The sequence below is a fragment of the Sinohyriopsis cumingii genome, chromosome 4 (assembly GCF_028554795.1).
Source record: "Sinohyriopsis cumingii isolate HCF-2022 chromosome 4, ASM2855479v2, whole genome shotgun sequence".
Lineage (NCBI taxonomy): Eukaryota > Metazoa > Mollusca > Bivalvia > Unionida > Unionidae > Sinohyriopsis > Sinohyriopsis cumingii.
In genome coordinates, this window is record NC_142964.1 from 110,904,707 (window position 1) to 110,931,621 (window position 26,915).

The 26,915-nt window shown below is 35.8% G+C and overlaps 1 protein-coding gene across 1 annotated transcript in view; it reads left to right on the forward strand.

Annotated features, from left to right (window-relative positions):
* LOC149801885 (dual oxidase 2-like) overlaps positions 1 to 26,915 on the forward strand; it is a 90,931-nt gene that overhangs the window by 12,093 nt on the left and 51,923 nt on the right. Inside the window, exons 3-7 of the mRNA XM_089956265.1 lie at positions 10,904 to 11,065; positions 11,821 to 12,005; positions 19,915 to 20,146; positions 21,692 to 21,858; positions 22,468 to 22,579. Coding sequence (XP_089812391.1) covers positions 10,904 to 11,065; positions 11,821 to 12,005; positions 19,915 to 20,146; positions 21,692 to 21,858; positions 22,468 to 22,579 — 858 coding nt within the window. The remainder of the gene's footprint in view (positions 1 to 10,903; positions 11,066 to 11,820; positions 12,006 to 19,914; positions 20,147 to 21,691; positions 21,859 to 22,467; positions 22,580 to 26,915) is intronic.

Below are 26,915 nucleotides of genomic sequence, written 5' to 3' on the forward strand. Positions count from 1 at the left end.
TGACCCTTCCCACCCCCATTTTATTTGAACATTTTGTCTGTTTAATTTAGCGCTGCCGCACGGTGACAGAATAGGGTAGCCGCTTACAAGCAACATTTAAGGCCCTAATTTGTTCATATATTCTCATTCACAATGTTATCAGTTTAAAGCATATTTATTATTTTAGAGTGCAGTGCAAATTTTGCTTTTTGTAGCAGTAAAGACCTCATAAGGTTTGAGCAAAGTGCAGATAGAGTGCACCTCGAGGCCATACTTTCATTTCTTTATTCACGAGAGGAAGAGAGAGTACATTACAGAGATGAGGATTCTGTTTATTCTCTCAACCATATGTAATTAAATTTTGCTGTTAATATGCAGTTTACAGTGGCAGTTTATCTCTCTCTCTCTCTCTCCATATATATATATATATATATATATATATATATATATATATATATATATATATATATATATATATATATATATATATATATATATATAACAAGAAGTAAGGTAAATAGTCAAATTATACAGAATTCTTATATATGTATGGTATGGATGAGTATGCAATAGCCAGCAAGTATTGTCACTAGTTGTCTGAGACAAGTATGTCATATCTCCAATTTCATTTTAAATCTCCAATTCCAATACGGCAGCAAGAGGCAAATGACTTGAAACAAGGACATCACATTCAAAGCATATATGCTAAAAAATATGAATTTATTTCATTATATAAGAAAAGAAATTCTAAGAGTATGAAATATGTGTTCTATATGTAAATATAAAGAACATTTCCATACAATTATGAGATATATGAAACGATATTTATAGTACAGATAAGATGACTGATTGAATTAAACATCAGACTCTTTTGGTAGCAATTATACAAATATAATATATTGAATATAAATAACATTGCTACCGCTGCCAGTAACCAGCTCAATTTGTTTGTATCATTACTGCTACAATACAGTACTAAAAGTGCTTGATACATTTGGATATGAAATTAATGTAGTAGTTAAAAAGATTAATACAATTTTGTACATGTATACATGTGATTGTTTTCTGTTAGAAGAATATGACAGCCCCCACATAATTTTCTAAAACAAATTGTAAAATTTTTAAGGCTAGTCACAGCTCAGGCTGTTGTTGCAACCACCACCATCACCACCCCACATAAACATCTTCATTTGTCTGTTATTTTATCATTATTTTATCCTGTTTAAAATATAAGTTAATATTGTCATGACACAAAAAAATATCAGCACAATACAACTATGCAATAAAGCAAAATAAATAAATAAAAACAATATACAGTCATATGTTTAACTTTTCATAGGAAATATATGAGAAAATAGTTTTTTTTTAAAACTGGCATTCATAAAAACAATATTGTTAGATGAATTAGTCTGAGAAAAAAATTATCATACAGGTAGGCAATTATAAGTAACAAATACCTGGATTGTCTTGTTATATTGTTCTTATAGATTTATTTGCTAATCCCTTTTGTTTCTCATTTTCACATGAAGAAAACACGAACGAAGACAAGCTTTCACAAAATCTGGCTTTTGGATTGGACATACACTCATCATTGCAAATTCTGAGGAATTAAAACTGTAAATTTTGTATTGGCCAAGACACATTATCTTTTGTATACCACATGCCTTTCTTAAATTATGACTCAAGAACAGTATTATATTTTATTTGCTAATTTGTTATTTCTGATATTTTGACCGACACAAAACTTATATTTATGAACCTGAGATGAAATGTTAAATTTGGCCTCTTATCCCTAATATATGTGCCTTGGAACAATGAATAAGGTAAATTCCATAATTTAAATGTCTTAATCACTCAGCAGAGAGAGAGAGAGAGAGAGATTCATAAGTAAGTTAGTTTCTTCACAGAATAATAGAAAGCACTAGCCAATTTCTGCCTGCATTTGTAAGATATCTGATCAGGAAGTAACAACTACTTTATAAACATGCAAGTCATTTTAATGTGAGTAATAGGCCCCCAAGTACTATTACCCAGAGAAGACACAAGACTGGGTTTTAGAAATTAAAGCCATACATGTACCAGTTTGTTACTTTGTGAAAAATGGGGTCATTATGAGAAAATGGAGACACCTGATGTACCTGCTGGTGATGAGTGGTCAGTGAGCAATCAAATTGTTGTTCCTAAGTCATATAGATAGGAAATGCATAGTCTAGCCCATAAAACTTCTCAAGCTGGCCATTTTGGTGTCAATAAGACTTATCACAAAATCATGAATCATTTTTATTTGCCGAAAATTAAAAGTGATGTATATAAGTTCAATAGATTTTGTCACACTTGTCGAATGGTAGGAAATCCCAATCAGAAGATATCTAAGGCACATCTGCAACCTATTCCTGTATTTGACCATTTGACAAGCCATTTAACAGAAAAATGGTAGACTGTCGGTTCTTTATATAATAGCAAGTCAAGCAACCAATACTTGTTGACCATAATGTATGCGTCCTCAAGATTTCCATAGTCTATTCCTTAGAAGAATATTAAAGCAAAAACTGTTCTAAACGTTTAGCCAATGTTTTTAACACTTGTTTGCCTCCCGAAATCTGTCCAGGAAATTTTATGTTTGATTATTTCCAACAACGTATGCATGAATTAGACATCCAACAGTTTAATTTTTCTATCTGTCACCCTGAAAGTAATGGGGCTAGCTCAAGACTCCGACAACACCCTCACCTACCCAGTATTCACACAAGCAACCATTTACAGCTTGGATTGATGAAAAATAGAAAATTCATGACTAGAATTATGAATGTAGCACTTGCAAGCAGTCATTTACAATAATGCAGAAGAAAGTAGCTCTTGCAAACTGCCACGTTCAAGTTGCATAAATGAAAATACAATATACATTGACAGAATTATGAAAGTAGCACTTGCAAGCAGCCATTTACAATAATGCATCAAGGAATATTAAGAAATACACGCATATAATTATGGCGGTAATCCATCTCCATACAGGTTAACGTGTGTATTTATATTTAAGATGCTATTCCTGTGTCACTTATTTGCTTTTTAAATCAGTGTATGGTGAAGCGCATTCCATAAACCCGGTTAGCCGTTTGATCCAATATAGAACGTGTCATTTGACACGTTCAACTTGCCTCTTCATGCATCATTCTAAAAGAAACCCCCGCAACAAAAATATTAACTAAATAAATTTTCTTTCTAAATACTTTTTGATTTTTTAATGGAAAAACAACATATCAGGAGCGGGTACACAAACACATAAAAGCCTTTGAATGTTTTGGAAGTGGGGGGGGGGACTGGTACATACCGGAGGCCGTTAGCTCACCAGAGCTAAAGGTCCAAGGTGTGCCGATAAATAAGATTCAAAGTACATGGCAGCCATAGGGGTCCGCAATTTTTTTCTTCCGCCGGTGGGGTAGGGCAAAACCCAAATCAGCATTCAAAGCGATGTCAATAGCGTCGAACGAAGTGGGAATCTAACACTGTCAGATTTGGATGGTTTAATATACAGTACAGTGGTGGCAGCTTTATTCTTCAAACAATGATAGGCAATATAGACTAGATGAAATTTAGGATAACAGTAGCTCATTCTAGGATAACAGTAGCTCATTCTTTGTATCTTATCTTTTTTGTTATTAATCCATATATTTGATAATTTGCCACTGAAAATGCAGCGAACTCACTTGCACTTCCAGTACTTTCTCTCTCTCTCTCGTACACACACACACACACACACACACACACACAAATGCACATACGACGATCGGTTCTAGCTGAAGAGGTTTCACATTGCCTGTACGGCATTAACAGCAGATATAGCACATGTTTATTTTTAACAGTAATTCTGAAATAAGTACAAGCTGGGAGTTAATCTGGCGATAGCTCGAGGAAATCTACATAACAAGAAATATAAACTGTGACGCCTACATTAAAGTATCTGGCCATACCATATACCATTTTACGCAAGGACGATGAGACCGCGATGCACCACAGGTTGGAGAGGATCAGATATCGGATTGATGACACATCTTAGCCCCATCCCAGCATATATTGCTGGTTAGGACATAGAAGTGACACCCTGGTTTTCCAAAAAATGTGTGTTGGTGTAGGTTTCCCTGTCAACCAATTTTAGTGTTATATATTTTTATTCGTTTATTAGTATTTAATTTTTGTCATGGTTGCTTTCTGTTTTGTTCATCAAATCATCAGTTTTATCCCAATTAAAGCTGGGTTGGTATGTTCCTTCCCTTTTGCCTGGGCTGGCAACGCAACGGGCCTGATTCATAACTTCCCCTGCTTGGAACTTAGGTTGGTACTACCCGCCCCCCACTCACTATTAAGTCTCAGGGTTGGTTTCCCTCCATCGTATGTAGGTCAGTTAAGTATCTCGAAGTGTCTTTGCCAGAGTCAGGTTTGTCCGGATGTTGTGCTATTTCGTGTGTGTTATGTTGTATTTGCTTCCCTTGTTGTGGTTCGGACAGCTCTATCTAAATCAGATTGTTTATGTGTTTTTTCCTATTTAAGCCTACTTGTATGGTTTGGTATATGTTTTTATGCCGAAAGTAGTATGTTTTAGTAGAATAGTGTTTAGGTGCTTAATGTTTTCGTGTTATGTATGTTTGGGGTGCATTTTATTATTGTGTATACTATTTCAGTTGTTATGTATGCCTTAGCATACAGTTGCCCAATTATGCTAGTTGTCTGTTCCACGGGCGATGTGTGGGGGCTTGTTTCCTGATCAGGCACCTTGGTGCTTGATTGGCAGTGATCTGTCATCACGGGAGCGTGATGGAGAGATTACTAATTGAGATGAAATAGTTGGTATTGCCTTGGTCAGTTATAGGTTGTTTTTATTCGGGGTCATGTGGTAAAGGTAGAAGGTCCTTGATGTGACTTTGTATTTTCTACATTATGAGTGTTGTGTCGCGAAATCAGAATATTAAATGTTGTATAATATCGGATTAATTGTATAATCTTCTCTCAGCTGCAGGACCCTTTCCGATAGTACGCCCCTAGGGGCTTGGTTGTCTTAAAGAGCTCTGCTTCTGTTGTCCGTATTGGTTAGTGCAGCCATTTGAGTTTGGTGTTTGTACTCATAGCTAGGGTGACCGCTAGGAGTATTTTTAAATTTCCATTAATGTTTCATATTGGAAATTTATAATGGGGGTGCCTGGGGATCTCTGAGCTAGCTCATCGTAGATGGCTTTTCCAGGGCGATTGATATGGGTATGTTCTGGTGTCCTCTCGGCTACCTCAGTTGGCTTTTCCAGGCGTATACAATTTTTTGTAAACAAATTCTGGGGTTCTCAGAAGATGAATTTTCCAGGGTTGTTTTTTTTATTTCTTTTTATAATTTTTCCCCCTTGTCGTATTCTAAGCTAGGTGTCCGTATATATCTGTACAATATCTTCCGCTTTGTTAAATGTTCTCTATTGGGTTATGGTTTTAAAGAGTGCGTTTGTATTGTTCTAATTGGTAATGTATACTCAGCTGTGCCGCGCGCAGTCTTCTGTCTGTCAGCAATTGGCGGCATTTCAGTGCTTTTAGTCCTATTCATTGGTTTTGTAAGCCGAGTTAGACTGGAATGTATTGCTTTAGAGTTCATTTTACGTGTGGTGTTTATGTTTGAGAGTTGATTCGTTTTTTAATTTCCATGTTTGAGCCAGTATATATTGAGGAGGGGGGACCGGTGCGTTTAGGGGGCAGGGGCCAGTTTTATGTACAAATTTAAAGCCGCAATCAGCGACCTATTATAAAAAAAAAATCATAAAAAATCAAATACACAAGTGAGGTGAAAAAGGTCCATATTTTTAGATACCTATATTAAAACAAAGCATAAGAATATTATCCACTTGACCAGAGAAGTCAATGGCAGTTCATGGCAGAAGAAGTTTATGCACCCAACCCCTATTTTATACATGCATTTTTCACATCCAAAGGTCATTTTTGACAGCATGTGGTGCTCACAGTGCAAACGGAAGCCCTTTACCTGGATGAAAATTTTGAACAACATTGTCTGCTAAATAGCTTGATGCAATTCACAATAGTTGTCATCAAAACCGTTTTTGAGATATTCTACTTGCCTTGAACCTACGTGTCTACTGCTATGGGAGGCAGAGGCGTAGCTGGGGGGGTACATATGTCCCCGGGCGCCAAGGTACAGGGGCGCCAAAATGAGGCTTACAACGTTACATTATAATAAGTAAACAAGGGTAATATTCAAAAATGTGATTAAACGGGGAGGGGGCTGGGGCGCCAATTTTATAGTTCGTCTCCGGGCGCAAAATATCATAGCTACGCCTCTGATGGGAGGCTAGCTTTTCTTCCTAGCCGACTATTGGTATTTCACTATCAACATACTGCAGTGCAACTATGAAAGGTGTACATGCCTGGCATCAGTTTCAAGAACATCACAAGCCCGAAACACCTAGTTCACAAATATATCCATATCTATAAATAATAAACAATAATAGCTGAAAAAGTCACACCATAGCCTTAAGTTAAAAAATTGGCCGGGGCCAATTTACGAAACTGTACCCTACCACCTTAGAGCTAGCTCCTTGTGAAGGGCTTTTCCGGGGTTATTTCGTACTATTTAGTTAATTTGTTCGGTGATCCGTACATTTTTCTTTTGGTTTTAATTGCGTGTAGAATATAATTAATTATTTCTTCATATAGAGTTTTATATTTTATATTGTTTGTGCATAATCGGTGATTATCACTGAAGTTCCCTAATTTGTTTAGTATTTGTTCCTAATTTCTTCCCTACGTGGTTTTAGAATTTCGCATTCTAGTATTATGTGTCTCTTATTGTCTAGTTGTTTCTTACATATTGGGTATGGTGGTAGGTGTTTGATAAGCTTTCTGTGTAAAGATCTTTCTTGAGTTCACCGAGCATCATGTAGGTATTCTAATATTTTAGATCGTGTTCTCGTGTCTTTAAGTTTTGACCAATTCAGCCATATGTTGTCCCATATCAGATGTAAGAGTTGTGTTTCAATCTTATTTTTGGGGGGTTTTTTTGAGTCGTATTGGCCTTTATGATTTGGTATTTTTCATTTGTGTTCTGTGTTTTCCATATTTCCTTGTTGTGTCTGTATGCCTTAATTGCGTTGGTTATCCTATAGGCTTCTTTTGGTGCTGTGATGATTTTGGTGATGTTGTTATTTCTCTATATATCAGTTTTGTTTTTTTTTTTGTAAATTCCTTGCAAGTAGTAGTCGGTGTTTGGAGTGAGAGTTTTATCCTATCTAGGTAGTTTACTGTCTGCTTGATTCCTAGATTGGGTAGGCTCGTTTCGCCTTGCCTGTAGCTTTTTTGAATTGCTTATTTTGGTAATTTGTAGATTTTTCCGTTCCACAGAAAATTAATTATTAAAGTTTCATTTTTATTTATATAGAAGAATTCAAAATATGTAATGTCAAATTCATGCCATATGGCATTTATAGAGAAAGGTTTTGGCAATATGCACTTTTTATAGTAGATTCATTTGTCTGGTACTCCAGGTAGCTATATGCCTTCGTAATTTGTTTGCAATTCGTTTCAAATTTAGATATTTGCTGTTTTTGCCGAAATTTATACCTAATACTTTAACTTGTGTTTTTAACATGTCTGTGGGAAAACCTGGATGGTTCCCTCGCCAGTTTCCCATTAAGAGAATTTCCGTTTTATTATAATTGAATTTTGATCCAGAGGCAAATCCAAAAAGGTTATATTGTTCTATTAGATATTTGTATGATTGTTGGGATGTGATAAAATGAGTGCAATCATCTGCGTGCTGGATAGTTTTGCACTCCTCTCTCATATTCGGAAGTTTTACTCCTTGAATTTTCTGGTCATTTTGTATTTTGTTGCGGAGTACCTCTATCCCTATCACGTACAGGAGCATTGATAGGGGGCATCCCTGTCGCACTGATCTATTGATGGGTACGGGTTTTGTTTTGGCCCCGTTTGTTTGTATTATTGATGGGATGTTTTTGTATAGGGTTATGACCAATGACCCATGTTCGGAAAATAGGGCCAACGCCGAATTTCTATAAGATGTGTATAATGTAATAATTTATTTATATTCTGTCAAATGCTTTTGAAAAGGATCAGATATCGGTTCTGAACCGATTACACATTCTCGTCCAAACACTTGCGTCCTCTGCTATTCCATCTAGACTCTAGAAACTGACATAGATTGGTAAATTTCCCTTTCGTAGCAGCAGTAGAGTGCGCCCTCTTTTGACACGTGTAGATCTGTGTTTCACATCAGTGCTCCGCTCCTTATGCACACCTGGTATGGTTGTATGTGCCCGTAAGCAGGAACCACAATAAGTTTCATGATCCACCGTCATCTGATCCAGTGAGTTCACACATTCTTTCACCATCCGGGTCCGCGAGCCATAACAAATATTTTATTTACATAAGCAGCAAGAAGAAATATGAAAATAATTAATGCATGCTCACGTTGCGAACCGTTCGGACCGCAAATACGTCCAGTACTGAATAGTTAGCAGTTACATAAGTCGAATCTTCGGACAATGAAATCCGCTTTCGGTTCTCTGGAAAGTAATGCTACACTGTTGCAAACATATTAGTAAGTTGGCTGGGAGCTTCAAAAGTGGACATGTTCATTTATTAAGGCAATGAAGAAAGGTGGCATAAATATGCAAGTTGTAATCAAAGTAAAAAAAGCATTTATGTTACTTCTACTCGGATGTAAAACAAAAATTTTAAATTTTAAATTAATTGCAAAAGTATTTATTCAAACCATCAAAGATAAATGAAAATTTACTGAATTCGCGCATTGACAAAACATAACAGTAGATATACTGCAGAACAGGTTACGATATCACAGATGCTGTTTCACAGATGAAAATAATTCTATGATGCTCGAACTCATCTTTAGTCTTACCCGTATGGAACACCGACATTTCAGTATTGATTTTTCAGCAAATGCTTCGGTGAAATTATTTGCCCTTTCATATTACTTACCGTACTAATGATGTGAAAGAAGTTATAGCCCGGAACGAGCGAATATTAAATGTGACATTAATGGATGGGATAAATTGAAATCTGAGCCGAGATATAAAATACAACCATACCAGCCCCCTGTATACAGAATATAACAACGTCATTTATTAGATAAACAAACCAAAAAATGTACACGACCATTTGTAGGACGCACTTCTACCAGAGAAATAAATAAACCCAGAGTTCTACAATGCAATTATATACCGCAAATTCCATCACGAACTCAAGTGAGCATTTCGACCATTAATTGGCCGGCACGTTTTATTACCTGTGATCAAGTTGCTGGTCACTCTCTAGAATCAACATAGCTTGTCGATTGGAGTCAACTTGGACAAGAACACTCATGTTCCCTGTTCCTTCACTCTTACGTTCATTCGTGGAATCTCCCTTGTATAAGACATGAAATATATTTTCCTGTTAAATAAAACAAATGAAACCTATTACTTTATTCTTACTAACTTCCTCAATTGAACATAATTCCACCCCACCCCCACCCACCCGGAACAATCAGAATCGCTATATCGCATTTCACAACAGATACTGCAGCCACTTGCCTTCCCGCAGCTTCTCTGTTTCAATAGACACTTAATATAGTGTAGGAAATTAATGTACTTCTCCAAAGAACTGATTACAATGACAATTTCGCCCCTGTAGTGTGAACTGTTAATCAATATATTGACTAAGTGTCGGGTCTAAAGCGCTCTCCGTTACGGATCACTGCCATCTCACCTCTGTCTGCGTGGGTTCGAGTCTAGGATTCGGCCGATGTGGGTATGTGAGAAAGCTTGCCAGTAGCTTCTCGTGGGTCGGTGGTTTTTCCTGGGGTTTTCCCGGGTTCTTCCTCCACCATTAATACTGGCCGCCATACATAACATATCGTGTGCTGAAAAATGGCGTTAAAGTCAACTACAACAACAACAACAACTAAGTGTCGGACACATACACACGTACAAATTACCATAAGCCAACGACTCAGCACGGATGTTATTGCATCCAATTCATAGGTTAAATTTAATTTAAATCATATTTATACAGTTAGATCAAACAAAGTTCACTGAATTCAAATCAGACGAATGTTTAGATGTAACAGTGCCACAGCTGAAAAAGTTTACATTGTAATTCCTACTCATGGTTACCTCCCTTATACTACAAAATGTACAAAATGTTATACTTGCAAGTTGGTGAGTGTTCTCAAATACAAGCAATATTTATCTTGTCTATGCGGAATGAAAGCCGTGTATCATCAACCGTATAATTGTCATTAATTTGAAATGCATGTTACACGTAAAAGATGCAGGGTTAATTATGAAAAATTGGCGAACCTTCTGGGTGTGAACTGTTACGACTGTTTTCTCCTAAATTGGAGAGACATTTGTCTTCAGTTATTTAGGTTTTACAGATGTAATAAATAAAATGGAGTAAATCAAGTGAGTATCTACATTACACTTTTTCCCGTATTTTCCCTTTTGATCTGTTTAGTAGAATAGCATTAGTAATATTCGTTTAGCAACTCGCCAAAATTTTATGTTGTAATACGTATTTAAGAATGGAACGAGTCCGCGATTCAGCTACAGGTCAATGGGGTCAAACATTATCACCCATATCTTACGAGTCACACATTTTACTTTCCCTGTCAGTCTTTAAGAAGGAATTTGTGATTTAAAGTAATGAAATTTCATAGTGTTTGTCTGCATTTTAGAGGGATACGTGGTAGGTATTTTGTGTCCTTGAGGGGACAAAATCAGTGGTACTCACAGTACTCATTCCTGGCTCACATTGTGACTTATTTATGTTTGGACTTTAAATGACTCAGACAGCATTATGTTGTATTATAATTAACCCATCTCATAGAAGATAACGCAGTGTGTCTTACAACGCATTCCAGATGGACAGCTGTTACGGAGAAGCCCGGCAGCATTTAGTGATGGTGTGTACGAACCCTCGGGCAAGGACCGCCCCAACCCCTTCATCATTAGCAAAGAGGTGCATGATGGGCCTGCTGGACTCGGATCGCTTCGGAACAGGACGGCATTTCTCGTCTATTTTGGTACTTTCTGTATTTGTGTGTTAGTCTGCCTTTTTAGGTCTGCCTGTCTATCTCTGTCTCTTTATTTGCAAAATTTGACATAGAATCTGGTAGCATTTGGAACCTATACCTGGACTCTCCATTCTTTTTTCCCATTCCTCCTTTTACTATTACCCGGGTATGCATATCTACTTTAAATGTTGTTCAAGCAGAAATTTCCTGGCAATTTGATGCATTAAACAGGTAAGTGGATTTCATCCACGAGTGTTTTATTTCTCTAATATTATCTAATCTATCATGAAATTCCAGACATTTCACACGGACATACATATACATAAATACGTGTGTGTGTGTGTGTGTGTGTGTGTGTGTGTGTGTGTGTGTGTGCATTTACTGATATACAGTCAGAGTTGTCGTTTCCTGACTTAATGCATTCCGTTCATGTTAGGTACACTCAATGTTGATAAGCTGTGTCGTTAATCTGGTCATATTGCTTGCATTATACTAATATATTGGGTGACTATACAGAACATTCAACAATATAGATTTTCAATATTTTTCTTTTCTACATTTTATTTTTCTCGATGCACTTAATACTATTCTGATAGTGTTAATAAAATGGTAACATTAAGATGAGTAAACCCTATCAACACGCGAGTTTAATTTAAACTCCATTCTGCTCTACGATAATGTACCTTTAAAAAGGCATGTAAGGATTTTATTGACCCATTTTAACGTCGTAAAATTAAAGAATTTGATGTATGGCTTTGCAATAGGTCAACAGGTAGTTGAAGAAATTTTGGACGCACAGAGACCGGGCTGTCCGAGAGAGTTCTTCAATATTCCCGTGCCCCCGGGGCATGACTACGATCCGGAGAGAAAAGGAAACATTGAAATGCCTGTACAAAGAACAAGATATGACCAGCGAACGGGGATATCGCCTAATAATCCCCGACAACAGGTACATCTTGTTCACTGTTTGCATATGCGCACTGTGTTGAAAGAAGAAACATCTACATGTGTCGTGTCATATTTAATGCTATATTTATTTATTAATCTATATTATTGATTTACGTATACATTTGAGGGAAAATATCAATAATATAGTCACTGCTGAAGATACATTTTTGTCCCTGCTTTTAAGTAGAGCTGAGAATTCTACTCTGAATCGAAAAACAATAACGCAAGATATGTGCTATTGAGCACGAGCTATCTGATTATCGTACGATCCAATACGGATGGTGATAACCGATTTTGACACCATTTAACACACTTGACAGTTTAGCAAATGACCGAAGCATAACTATTAGCAGAGAAATAAATGCATTTGATTAAATGTAGGCTGACGAGAACACTTGTACTGCCGTGATTCAAAGTAAAACCCACTGTCACTCCGGATAACTGGCACTAGAGGTGATGATTGAGTTCATAACGGAATGGTCCTAATCGCTATTGATAGGTCTCATAAGTATATCAAACATACATATTATATATATTGGGAAGTTTCCGGATGCATCACTGAAAGTTTCATTTTGTTCTTTACGTAATAAATCTGTGAATACAAGACACGCTAAAACGCTCAGTGCTACAAAAAATCAAGGAGTATAAAGCTCACTAATATCGCAGTTAAACAATATACGAAGACAACGTGTTCTACTCGAAGAAAAGGATAAAAGATACAAACTGTCGTTGATATCTGCATGTGCAATTACATTATGCTATTTTTTAATTTACAGAGTGACATCACTCATGAGGTCTTATTAATAAAAATGTATCCATAAATAATTAATTATACTAGCAATATATCATCTCTTTCTCTTAGATACACAGGACATCATAAGAAACATATACTAGAACAGACTGATATTGTCAGTAGAGATCAAGATCGAATTTACATTACGATTGGCACTATGTGGTGAGATCTGTAAGGTTTACCCATGTGTTGAATTATCTGGGACAAAAGCTTAAACACTACATTCATATGATCTTCGGATTCTGATTTACCATGACTGTCATATTGAATGAGCTTATGGTCAGCATTATTGCTCAGGTCTGGAGAAATTTACTTGCTGGCTAATATTACTAGTTTAATAGCGAAATCATTTGAGGCTGGAAAGGTATTAAAGCCGTCATCCCAAACATGGCCATGTTTAAGTCGATCAATGTGCACCCGATCTGTGACGAGTTGATCTTCATGGATTCTTTGTGTTCGTGGATGTTTTCAGTGTCCAGTTTCCTTGCGACCATGAATTACTCGTGTTCTTTGATGCTTTTGGTAGCTAATTTCCTTGCAACCATGGATTCCTTGTTTTTTGTTGCTTTCAGTTGCTCCTTGCGACCATGAATTACTCGTGTTCTTTGATGCTTTCGGTAGCTAGATTCCTTGCAACCATGGATTCCTTGTATTTTTGTTGCTTTCACTAGCTAGATTCCTTGCAGTCAATGATTCGTTGTGTTCCGTGCAACTTCCAGTAGTTAGTTTTCTTAAAAACATGGATTCCTTTTGTTTTCGCGGCTTTTATTTGCCAGTTTCCTTGCAGCCATGGATCCATTGTGTTCTTTGATGTTTTCAGTGGCTAGTTTCTTTGGCAACTACGGATTCCTTGTGTTTTTTGATGATTTATGTTTAATTTAATTGCAACAATGGATATTTTGTCTTCTTTCATGCTTTCTGTAACTATTTGCCTAGCAGCCATCGATTTTCTGTGGGGTTGTTTTTTTTTTTTTGGGGGGGGGTTGTTTTGCTGTTTTCTGTGGCTCGTTTCCTTTTAAATATGGATCTTTTGTGTTACGTGATACTTTCAGTGGCTAGTTTCTTTGCAACTATGAATTCATTATGTTCTTTGCTGCTCTTATTGGTTAGATTAATTGTAACTACGAATTCTTTATTTACTTTCATGCTCTGTGTGGTTCGTTTCCTTGCATCCGTAGATTCCTTGCGTTATTTTATACTTTCTATGGCGCGTTTCTTTGCAACCATGGGCTGCTGGTGTTCTTGTATGCTTTCAGTGGCTCGTTTCCTTGTAGCCATGGATTCGTTGTTCTTGTATGCTTTAGGTAGCTGATTTCCTTGCAACCACAGACTCATTGTGTTCGTTTTGATGTTTCAGTGGCTAGTTTCCTTGCAACTGCAAGGCATTCTAAAACATGACGTATATATTCCCTTACCGGCTGATATTTTCGTGTTTGGAAATGAAAAATCCATTATCCTGTTCGGATGTCGACCATGCACTTAATATAATGGTGTAAAGTATGTGTTGTCAATGGGTGGACTACTTTTGTAAGCAGACTGTATAAAAATATATATTTTGACAATGCATTTAATGTGTTCGACATGAATCTTTCTCGTTTTTTCAGTTACACAATGGCTTGAAAGTAAACTCTAAATATCAGCGGTTGCCTGCACAATATTCGATAAGAAATTTGTTCCTCTGTGCAGATACTGTGGGACTCCATTTTCGAAAAACAAATTGCAGTGTCAAAGGAATCAGTTTCACATTTTTAGTTACGTAACAGATGAACACAACATATGTATTTCGCGATGATTTAAATCGGTGCAATTGGCGACATTCTGTCCGTCTTTACCTCCAAAAATCTGTTGAGTAACTACATGCGTCTGAGGAATTGGCATCTTCGAAACCTTTCATGATCTTTTTTTGTGTATTTTCTTAATACAAGCGTACGGGCACAGAAAGGAAATTCACTAACTTACATTCAGTTTTCAGATCATTTAATAATGAAGGGAAACATACCTTCTGAATTTGTTTTCCTTGATCAAACAGCTCATATCTACTTGTTTTGATATGGGTTTGCACTAATAAATTATTTACTGTTGATGGCATGAAAACCTGTTCAAGCACACTACAAGAGCAAAGAAAATTACCTGTAAAATCTAATTTTGTCAATTGTTTCATATAGTTTTGCCATGAAGCTTTACACGCCTTACAAGCTGACAGCATGACTATTTGAATTTAAGACAGAATAAGTATATACAATTATAACTTGAAATAATTAAGAACAGCATATTTTCTGTGGGAGCATGAAATTACCCCCCTGTCAATTACCCCCCTGCAACTACCCCCCTGCCATCACCCCCATCAATTACCCACCTGCCATTACCCCCTATCAATTACCCCCCCCCCCGCATATTACCCCCTGTCATTAGCATCATTTAGACATACAGATACAAAATCGAACTAAAGCAAATACGACGAATTTAATTAAAGTGTACACAAACACAATCTGATAATCCGTGCTCAATCTATACTATTGTTTTGTCTTCAGCTCACTGAATAAATTTCGAGCAGAAATGGTTTCTAATTAAGTGTACACAAACACAATCTGATTAAAGTATTGGCTTCACAACAATAAAAATGATTTTAAACAGTTTAATCTGTGGTCCATCTATACAATTGTGTTGGCTTCACCTCACTGAATATACTTCAAGCAGAAATGGTTTCTAATTAAGTGTACACAAATACAATCTGATAAGGGTATTGGCTTCACCTCATTGAATATACTTTAAGCAAAAATTATTTCTATGCGCATGCTCCAGAAAAACTATATATATATATATATATATATATATATATATATATATATATATATATATATATATATATATATATATATATACGTTCTTAAAAATATATATCACCAGAAATATTTTTACCATTGATAAAGTTTGCACATAACATTCAGCTGTAATCTTATAAATATAACATATTTTATGGTAATATAACATTATGATATGATTTTACTATTGAATATTCCAGGACAAGTATATGTTTTCAAGGCTGAGATTCATTTACTAAAATAAAAATTTAAAATAAATTCTTTTGAAATTTATTTTAATTTATTATTTACTCTTGGGATATAACAATTATATGTTATATAGTAATGGGGGGGGGGGTAGTGGCAAGGGGGTAATATACCGGGGCGTGGTGGTAGGGGTAATTGATAGGGGGGTAATGGAGGGGGGGGGGGTAGTTGCAGGGGGGTAACATACGGGGGGGGGGGGGTAATTTCCTAGACCCATTTTCTGTATTGACTTTTGTTATGCATATCTATAATGTGTTTTTAATCTTTGTCCGTAACACACACACACACACACATCACATGTATGTATGTATATATATATATATATATATATATATATATATATATATATATATATATATATATATATATATATATATATATAGGTCCTGCGAATTGAGAACCTGCTTTAATCCTTTAACAAAAGCATCCATCTCAGTTGCGCTTACGTATCTAAACGTATATTGAATACGTATAAACTTTCTTGTTTGTACTTGTGGTTGCCTTTTGGATTGCTGATTCGCCGAGTGGTGGTTAGCGCTAGTCTTTTTCCGATTGCTATCATCTCACTGTTACTCGCGTAGGTTCGAGTCTCGGGCTCACCTAATGTGGGTATGTAAAAACATTTGTCAGTAGCATCCCGTTGGTCGTTGGTCCTTAACGGGGGTTTCCCGGGTTCTTCTCCCATCATTTATACTGGCCGTCTAGCCTGTTATATGCTGAAAAATGGCCTTTAACTCACAACATCAGTAACTTTATATTTTACCTAGGGTTGCAAGGTAACTTTGTGACTCAAATGTCCATTCGGGCTAGTGACTTCTGAAAGTCCTTTACAAAAAGTAGATTCTGCTTGTCAGAATAATGCACTTTTAATAAAAATCCATATGTAAAATGTCTTCTGATACCAGATGGATGTAAACTTTTGTTGTCCAAACTCGGGCAATAAGACAACTTTTGCTAATATCTGCTATGTAGAAATGATAGTTTGGTTTAAAACAAAATGCACAGGGGACAAAATCAAATCAAATTTTGATGAAGGAAGATATCCAACAATAAACTTCGTATTTTTCATTACTCATTGGTATGGAACATAGTTAAGAGTCTCCGATATTGCATCTTCAACTTTATTTACCTTCAACGTGACCTTGCCATTGCTTTGCAGGTAGGATCGTGCAAGAGTAACCCTTTAAAATACATTTCACTACAATGGAAACGATATTTTTCTAACTTTCATCAATAATTAGTGAATTTGTCGATCACTTCCTTTAAAATTTGGTCTGAAGTTATTTTGCCTGTATGTAGTTGCACTACATTTGTGATGAAAAGCATAGCGCTGTTCTATTAATTTAAATGTCTTTGATTAGTAATATTAAAGACAAAATCAATAAATCCCATCTTACGTACTTAGCAAAACCTTGCAGATTCTTCCTATTACGGTCTTTGAGACTCTCTTCCAACCAAACATTTTTCTTTCTTGTTTATCATTCTTCTGATGCTACCTTCGATACTGTAACTACCATGGTAACATTTCTTAGATTCTCCATCAAACTTTGATTTATACGCAAGTAAGAATCCACACAGGTTGCTCTGAAACAGATGAATTGAGATACCACCGATGCTTGCAAAGTTATTTTTATCGCTCTGAATTAACGATATGTACTTGAGAAAGAGATCACCTCTTTTTTTTCTCATTGGAAAATTTCTCATTTCTGTGCGACCAGATTCCATTTGTTCAAGGCAATACACAAACGATGCACCCAAGCAAAAGGACAAGTATATCAATACAAAAGAGCATAAATGGCGCATCAAAATTGCTATATTTGTATATTGCGATGGCCACATTGATAGCTTTCGTCCAAAACATGGTTGCACAAGCGCGTTTGGACAAAAAAAAAGTGCGAATATGGCTGGCTCAAACTTTCCTTTCTAAAATATCGGCAAAAGATAGTTGATTGCAGGTGAAGAATGGGTTTATGTACTGTGATTATAATACAATAAAAAAAAAAGCATCAAAACCTGTAATCAGTTAGTTTCGTTGGCGCGAAACTTCAACCTAACATTCTTTATAGTTTCCTGTATTTTATTTTGTTCTTCCAATTTTCCAAGTGACCAGAATTATTCATCTCTTTGAGCTACTCTTTTATGTCACCGCTTTTGTACTGGTAGTCATTGTAGACGTGAATACAAAACATTCAAGTGAGTCCTAATAAGAAATTTCAGAATTATTCGGGCGGCTCTTTCTGGAGTGTGTCAGTTCTTGATAGATGAAAATTAGATACGTATCACCATATGGTACAGCCTTAATCTCTCGGTGGTAATGTATATCCCAAAAATCACGTTCAGTGATTGGGGAGGAAGAAATTTGGACAGCAGTGTTAAGAGAGTTATTCATTTGACTACCATGTCACGGTATATGCTGTTTGCATTTTGACGTATAAAGTGGGTAGGGCGGTAGGTGCACACTAATATCAGTGGTAGCAAGTTTGGTTATGAAATGGCTAGAATGTTCAGTTTGTGATACATTTGTATAGTGTTAGTGGGATTGTTACATACAGTGCGTATATACATTGTCTCTGTCCTCAACAATTGGGTTAGTTAGTCCTTGCCCAGCAGACGCCCACATACGTTACCCTACTGCTGTTTTGTGGCGGTGACACTCTCTTTGGCTATAAACTTGATTATCAGGAATAATAAGTTAGTCACTTATTGCATTCAATAGCACGGTGTCATTTTTTTCCTCACAACTGACATTAAATATTCATAAAAGAAGTTGGTCGAATCGAAGCATAATTATCGCATACCATTATTAGAACTTAGCCAAATGTTTGCTGAAAACTAGACCTGTGATTCTACGGCATATGTTTTCGGATTAAAAATTGCAAATGATTCCTGCGCCAGCCTTTTGAATGCACCAATACACGTTTCAAGTTTCCATATTGTTTATTTTACTTGTGTGTGTGTGTGTGTGTGTGTGTGTGTTTTAGCTTAATATGTTCAGATAAACTGGACCTATGATAAATGTAAAAGTATACCGGCAATAACCTTTCTTAAATTTGCTACTGTGTGTTACATTCTGAAGCAAAGTACAGATGCATTCGATCTTATTTCTAGAATTACCATGCCTAACCTCTATCATAAGAATCTGAGATGGTTTTGGAAGACAAGAGCAGCTCTGCGGTTTATACACTCTTTTGTATCGATATGCAAAGACAAAAATTCTTTTTTATCCGCGTAGAAAAACAACAGAAACTTTTATGCTCAAAAACAGAAATTTGTTTACTCTCAAATAGGTTTTTGTTTGTTTGTTTGTTTGTGTTATACTTAATTTAAATATTTGCAACAATTCTGCTTGTCAGGTATTGAGATGTCAGATTATCCTTAAAGTACGAAAAACTGAGCACCCAACCCACCCAGACAACTCCTGCTCTGTAACTTCTACTGGTTGCCCATTCGATCCAGAATAAAAAACAAACTCTTTTCACTATGCTACATTTCGTTGACTGGCTCCAGTCAAATATGCCAATCTCACGTCACAAATGTGTACACCCCATCTAAACACTTACGCTCCTCTTCCCACACTTGTATTCTCGTTGTTCCCACCGTTCATACGGACAACGTTCTTCAGCGCACGAAGACCCAGTTACCTCGATCGAATTGCCCACTGATGTTATTCACAGAGACACTGTGATCTCGTTCAAGAGTGATCTTAAAACTCAACTATTTCGACTTCAAGAACAGACTTAGAGACTTAATAATATTTGCCTTCTTAATTATTGTCAGCATGTTTTTGTTTTGTAATTTCATGGCATTTATTTTGATAATCTTGTCGTTGTATATGTTTTTTGTTATCTAATATTGTACAGCGCTTTGAGTTTCTAAAGATTAGGCGCTGCACAAAGTCATTATCATTATTATTATTATTATTATTATTATTATTATTATTATTATTATTTGTTAAATGTTGCCTCATGACTAGGTACGATTGTTCATACGATTTTATTCACTAAAACATCTTACGATTATGTTTTATTAGTCTTTATTATATTTCTCAGTTGAACGAAATCACACCGTACATTGACGGCGGACTGACATATGGCACGTCTAAAGCGTGGACAGACGCACTCCGAGAATTTAAAGATGGTCCCTTAAGAGGCCGGCTAGCAGCCCTGGATCCTTACGCTGATATTAAGGATAGTTTTCCAGCCCAAAACAGCATCCGCCTTCCTATGGCGAACCCTCCCCCTCCCCGGGAACATGTTCTCAAACCCGTCAAAAGGTTCTGGAGTAAGTAGCTATATCATGCAATAATTAATGTATTTTTTTCAAGAGAAGAACACACCTTTTATGCTTCGACTAAAAGCATAACCGACCTAACGTCCGCTCGCAAATACGTTTCTCAAGTTAAAAAAAACACATACCAACGTTGGCAGAGTCGAGACCAATACGGACAGAGGTGAGATGTCTGATCTGAAAAGGCGAGCGACTTAGACAACCGGCCACACAGAACCGCCTTCCCACCCCATATACAGTTTGGTGCACTTGCTAGGTCTGTGATGGCAAACCGTATGTATTTTTTGCAAATCAAACCAAGTTACTAACTATTCTCAATAAAATGGAGAAAAAAAAGAAAAACAACAACATATTATTCGTCTAAACGTTTCGTTAAATTACAGAGCTTGAATTTCGATTAAAAATATTTTTAAAGTTTACATGAACTGATCTATAATGTCCAAATATTCTTAATAACAATACTTATATGTGAACTCTTTGCAATTAAGAACTAATTTATGGTAAAATTGTGATTTACTTTTTGTTGTTTTAGAGAAGAAGACATGGATTGCGCATTAAATATGATTCCCACTCCGCCGTTTTCGTAAATAAAATAACACACACACACACACACACACACACACTACATTGGTACAATTTTAAACACATTATGCCGTGAATGCATTGATTATGCTTCCCGGAAGAATAAAAGCAATGGAAACCACTGAAGAGGTCTGTACTTCCATTACCCTACTCTCACCAAGATTATCACAGTTATCAAAATCGTTAGTTACAAACGGATACGTTTTAATTTAATTTTTCGATCGTTTAAATGAATTTATTTCGATTCTTAAAGAAACTGGGTAAATCACAGATCCTTACCATACGACAAGCATACATTATTCAACAAGAAAAGTGTACTTGCAAGGAAAAAGGAGCAGAGAAAATATTAAAAATAGGCCAGTTTATTAAAGATTCTATCTATTTTACCATATTTATCCATTAGCAGGAGAAATAATTTCGTATTATATTTTGGTAGAAATGTAATGTAATAATTTCGTATATGCTAATTTGGTAGTAATGTAATGTAACAATTTCGTATATGATATTTTGGTAGTAATGCAATGTAATAATTTCGTATATGATATTTTGGTAGTAATGCAATGTAATAATTTCGTATATGATATTTTGGTAGTAATGCAATGTAATAATTTCGTATATGATATTTTGGTAGTAATGCAATGTAATAATTTCGTATATGATATTTTTGTAGTAATGTAATGTAACAATTTCGTATATGATATTTTGGTAGTAATGCAATGTAATAATTTCGTATATGCTAATTTGGTAGTAATGTAATGTAATAATTTCGTATATGATATTTTGGTAGTAATGCAATGTAATAATTTCGTATATGATATTTTTGTAGTAATGTAATGTAATAATTTCGTATGTGCTAATTCGGTAGAAATGTAATGTAAAACGTAAATTGTTCCATATCGCATAAACATTGATTAGGATTTAAAATCATACAAACACATAAATACGCCTATTTTTCAGAGCTTGGAAACCCAAGGGGCAATGAAAATCCTTTTCTCCTGACATTTGGGGTACTTTGGTTTCGATGGCATAATTATATAGCCAATAAAACTGCTACCGAGCATCCCGAATACACAGACGAAGAAGTTTTCAACATAGCCCGGAAATTTGTTATCGCGCATCACCAAGTAAGCGACCAACGATGTCCTTTTCTTCAAATATAAATCATCTAGCACTGATTTGCTTACGTAAAAGTAACAAAGAAAAAAGCATGACCAGGTGTTTAAAACTAAACGAATTCTTCAATTTTGTTTCTTAATAACTATTGCACGTGTAGCTTTCAGATAGAAATAAAAAATAGATTAACAGGATTTTTTTAAATAGAAAATATCGAAACATCGATCAAATTAATTAGCAAAAGCAGTCAATCATCCAACCATAAAGCTTGAAACCCTACCAAATAGAAGGATATTGCAAATTCATGAGGATGTAGTATTTGCATTGTCAATGCGTTTACAGTGAATATCCCGAACGATTATGTTCTGGTTTTAAAAAGAAACGGCATATTCATATTACGAGAAAGTCAGTGAAACTTGACTGAGAAATCAGCTGGTTCAAATTTATACACCTTTAATGTAAAAAAGAAGTTGTTTTCATAACAAATCTATTCAATCTGGTATCAATAGAAATAAATATTGTTTCTTAAAACGGGTGTTGTATCTATATTTTCATTGATTTATAACTGTATAAATGATGCAAGTAAATGTTATAGAGAAAAAAAAATCTTTTTTCCGTAGAAAATTGTAATGTACGACTGGCTTCCAACGTGGTTGGGGTTGAATGAAAATTTGAAGAGGATCCATGAAATTCCACCCTACAAGAGGAGACCAAACGACACCTTTCTCTTTGGTATGCTGTATGTTGATCATTCATTCCCCTGGATTGAGAACTTTTTAATGTTCCTTTCCAACTGATGTATCAATACTATGCGATCCATCGTCCACGAGTATCTTTAGATTTTTATTGCAGGAACCTTCATCCTTTACACATCCAAAATCCATAAAAGAAATTGTCAAGAATGTGTTTGGTATCCATGACTCCTGAAGGAATATTTTGATTCTGGCTTTTTTGTTATTGTTTTGATTCAGATTTTTTAAAAACGTTCGAAAGACTTTTATTTGTATCTGACTAGTATTTGCTTAATATAGATAGATTGGTATGGTTGCATCTTCTTTCTGCAAATGAAGCATTTGTCTAAGAGATATATGAATGAATTTTTAATGATCGTTTTCTTTTCTATCTATAAAAAACAACGCATTTGCTTCATTTAAAATAAAGGTTACAGCAGTTATGTCAGTAATCTTTGTGGAGAGAAGAAAATGTTAAAGTGAAAGTAATTTATACCGGTACTAACATTTTGCCGTGGATATCATTCCAGGTATTAATTCGAAGTCCTCGTTTGTTTTTTTAAGACGTGATTAACTCGCTGTTCCCTTTGTAATTGAGTAATGTGTCACATGGATAACTAGGAAAGAAAACACTTATTAAAACGTTAATTTTTTCCTCATATTTTTTATGATTTAAGTGCATTCATCCATTTACTCCAAATAAAGCAAACCGGGAAACGTGACTACAGAAAATATCCGAATCAACAGATTGGTTTCATGTTATAGATACTGTAATAAATGTGACTAGCTGATAATTATTTTAACTTTTTAACCTCTCTTTGATATTAGCATCGATAATTGCAACAGCACGGGACAGGTGTAGTACGGAGCCCCTTAGGTGACATGGATGCACATATTTTTTATTTCGTTATTTCAAAATATTATTTCGTTTAAACGAAATACTATTTCGTTATTTCGAAATACTATTTCATTATTTCGAAATGCTATTTCGTTATCTCGAAATACTATTTCGTTATTTCGAAATGCTATTTCGTTATCTCGAAATACTATTTCGTTAAAACGAAATATTATTTCGTTAGTTCGAAATACTATTTCGTTTAAACGAAATACTATTTCGTTTTTTCGAAATCCTATTTCGTTTAAACGAAATACTATTTCGTTATTTCGAAATAGTATTTTGTTATTTCGAAATACTATTTCGTTCTTTGGAATCATATATGATTCTTACTAGTGTTTTCCCCGGTTTCTTCCTCCACCAGTTTTACTGGCAGCCATATATAGCCTATCTTACGTTGTGAAATATCGTTAAACCCAAAAACAACAACAAAAATTGATATTGTAGAAAATAATATTTATTATTCTTTTATATCCAGTTACTAGAGTCAACATTTCAAAGCCACATTATTTCCTTCTTTTCTTTGTAGAGGCCACCTGTTTTATTGGTGATTATTTTACTATAAACAGCGGTTTAGTAAGAAGTTCTGGCTCTCGCTCTCCTTGGTAAAACTCAATTCTGGGACCCCTCTCAATGAAAACGTTGTTTGATAAGAAAATCATATGTTACTACTTCTTGGGTGATAGAACGCATGGCGAAAATTTTGGAAAACTTATATAAACTGTCATGTTTGCATATAATGCACTAAATTTCACATTCTCTTAGGATAACAAAAATCCTGCATCAGCTATGGAATGAAGTGGTTCAAGGTTATTATTGCCTTGACTGTGTGCAGATGAATATCTTAAAAGATACTTTTAATAACCTTCAGAAAATCTATCCTGTGACGAAGGAGATAACCTTGACAAAATGATGGACAAAGACTTGGGATTAAAGTCACTGTGTCCTGAAGCAATGATGGATTGTATGTATCTTGCCTAAATTTCAGGCATGTGCGATAAGGGTGGTAATGCAAGCCCAAAGCCTACCTCCATTCCTTCTCAATCCAACCAAAATGTCTGATCAACCCCTCCATATAAATAATGGCAAATGTATACTGTGCAATAGAATGGATGAGGGCTATTTATGACCTTCATTCCAAAGTGCCTGAGCCTCAACTCGCATAAATTGCTTTATCTTGTCACGTGGCTAGGAAAGAAGCTTCTAGTCAGAATGTATTAGTTCCTGGTTGATGTGTTCATATTTTGAAAAGTTTGTTTTCTTAATTTTTTAAAATACTTTGAGCTGCTTTTCCTGGAGCACTGCGTCTTTTGTATGAGACCTTTTTGTCCTTTATGCAGTATGTACTTCCTTTTAAATAAGAATTCTAAAAGCTATCACTTGCAGCTCCGTGTCAAGGCGTTCTTAGTGTTCTTCGTATACCTACCATATGATATGGAACAAATCCATTCTTGAAGGAGATATCCTTTACTCGGTGGCCTCTAAAAAGCGGGTAATATCAATTACGGTTTTCATATTAGAATTAAGAATTAAAACGAATTTGATTAGTTCAGATACGTGTATGTGTGCTTATTTCTATTGATTTTGTGACAAAGTTTCGAAAGAGGAAATTTTATGTATTTCATAGGGATTAATGGGTGTCACCGTTTCGCAATTACGATATCGGCATGAATCATACACATGCCGCGAGTAACGGCAACTATCATCAGTGTCCAAACCCACACGGCCATTCTCTCACCTGCCCCTTCCCCCGAAACAAGAAAGATGAAAGGAGGTCGAATATAAGTTCCTGACGTTGCATGAAAATCCATTCTTTTTGGCAAACGGAATTTAATACTTAGCTATATGCACGCACCCACTGGATTTCTATTGAGAAATGCAAGATGTATACTACGTTTTCTTAGCGGTCCAGAAGTTGCAGTGTTAGTTTACTTAATGTAAAAGAGCGCACTCCTGGAAAAACAAATGTACTCCAAATGTTTTGAGTGTCATTTGTTCAGGCTTTATAAATTCGAGCTCTACAGCCACAATCGTTTCCAAAACATTTAACCCAGGATAAGTTATCTATTTCTTTTGTTTTAACTTTAGAACTGTTTGATATTTATTTCAAAAGGGTCACTTAAAAGAAGTGTATGTGATTTGGATTTTTAACGTAGGTTTAACAATTTTTCAGTCATATCGCTACGATGTCTGCAGTGTGGTAGTTTATAGTGATGTCTAGCACTGGGGCATCATGCCGCAGACATGTAGCATGATGTCCCACCCAGTCACATTATCCTGACACTAGGCTGACCATTCCTAACACTAACCTCTTAATGCTGAGCGCCTAGCGATGCAGCCGTTGATACCATTTTTATAAGTCTTTGGTATGACTCGACCGGTGTTCGAACCCGCGACCTTCCGCATCGGAGGCAGACGCTCTAACCACTACGCCACCATTTAAGAGATGAACAAAGTAAATACATTTTGGTAGTGACATAATGAAATAATCATATCAGTTGAAGGGGGGGGGGGGTGGCAAAAGAAAGAAAAGATGCAAAAGCTTTGGTAGAGTTTTTCAGGGATCGCATTGTCTCCTCTGCTAACACAAATATAATGTTTGCTGTATTAATTTTAAGCACATTAAACGATACTAACTAAAAACATGGTTGATTTTCAACCATCTCCATTCCGGCTACCGCTCATAAACATGTACGTTTGTCTTACTATCTACAAACGCTTGCCAAAGAAAAGCAAATGCTAGTGGACAAATTTATAAGAATACATATATATTTGTATATACGGATCGACGCTTATTTGCTTTGTTCCATTATTCCATTCTTATTCAAACTGAGCTATTTACAATCCTAAACGCCAACTAAGTTCTTTTTATATTGTACTGTCAGCTTAAGGTTAACGTCACATTTTTTTAGTATTATATGGATGGAAATGACGCTGAAAGTTAGATAAATGGCTTGACAACAGTTATTTTTTACATTGCGCATTACGTGGCATATAAGTTATTTCACACATATGCACACGGTTAATAACATTAGATATTAAATGTTTGTATGCGGTGTTTAATGCAATGTTTAGGTAATCTGGTCAATCCAATGATTTCTACAGTTAACAACAGCGCGAGAGGAGGGTGGCTGTCGGGATCTTTTATCTTTTTTCAGCTGAGATTTTCGTAGTTTTTCACCTCACTTTTGTGAAACGGGAGCAATTCTTCACAAGAAAAGGAAGGGTAGGGAGGTTGGTAACTGACATAAAACTATTCTGAGAGACAAGGTAGGGGGCTGCCACTAAATAATATTGCCCCTGGGAGGATCGGTAGCGACAGTAGGGGATCCACCAAACAATAATGCCCCCTGGCGGATCGGTAGAGGATTCACCAAACAATATTGCCCCCGGGCGCCTAAAACCCTGGCGCTTCCACTGCCTGCTGTAAAATCCGATATGA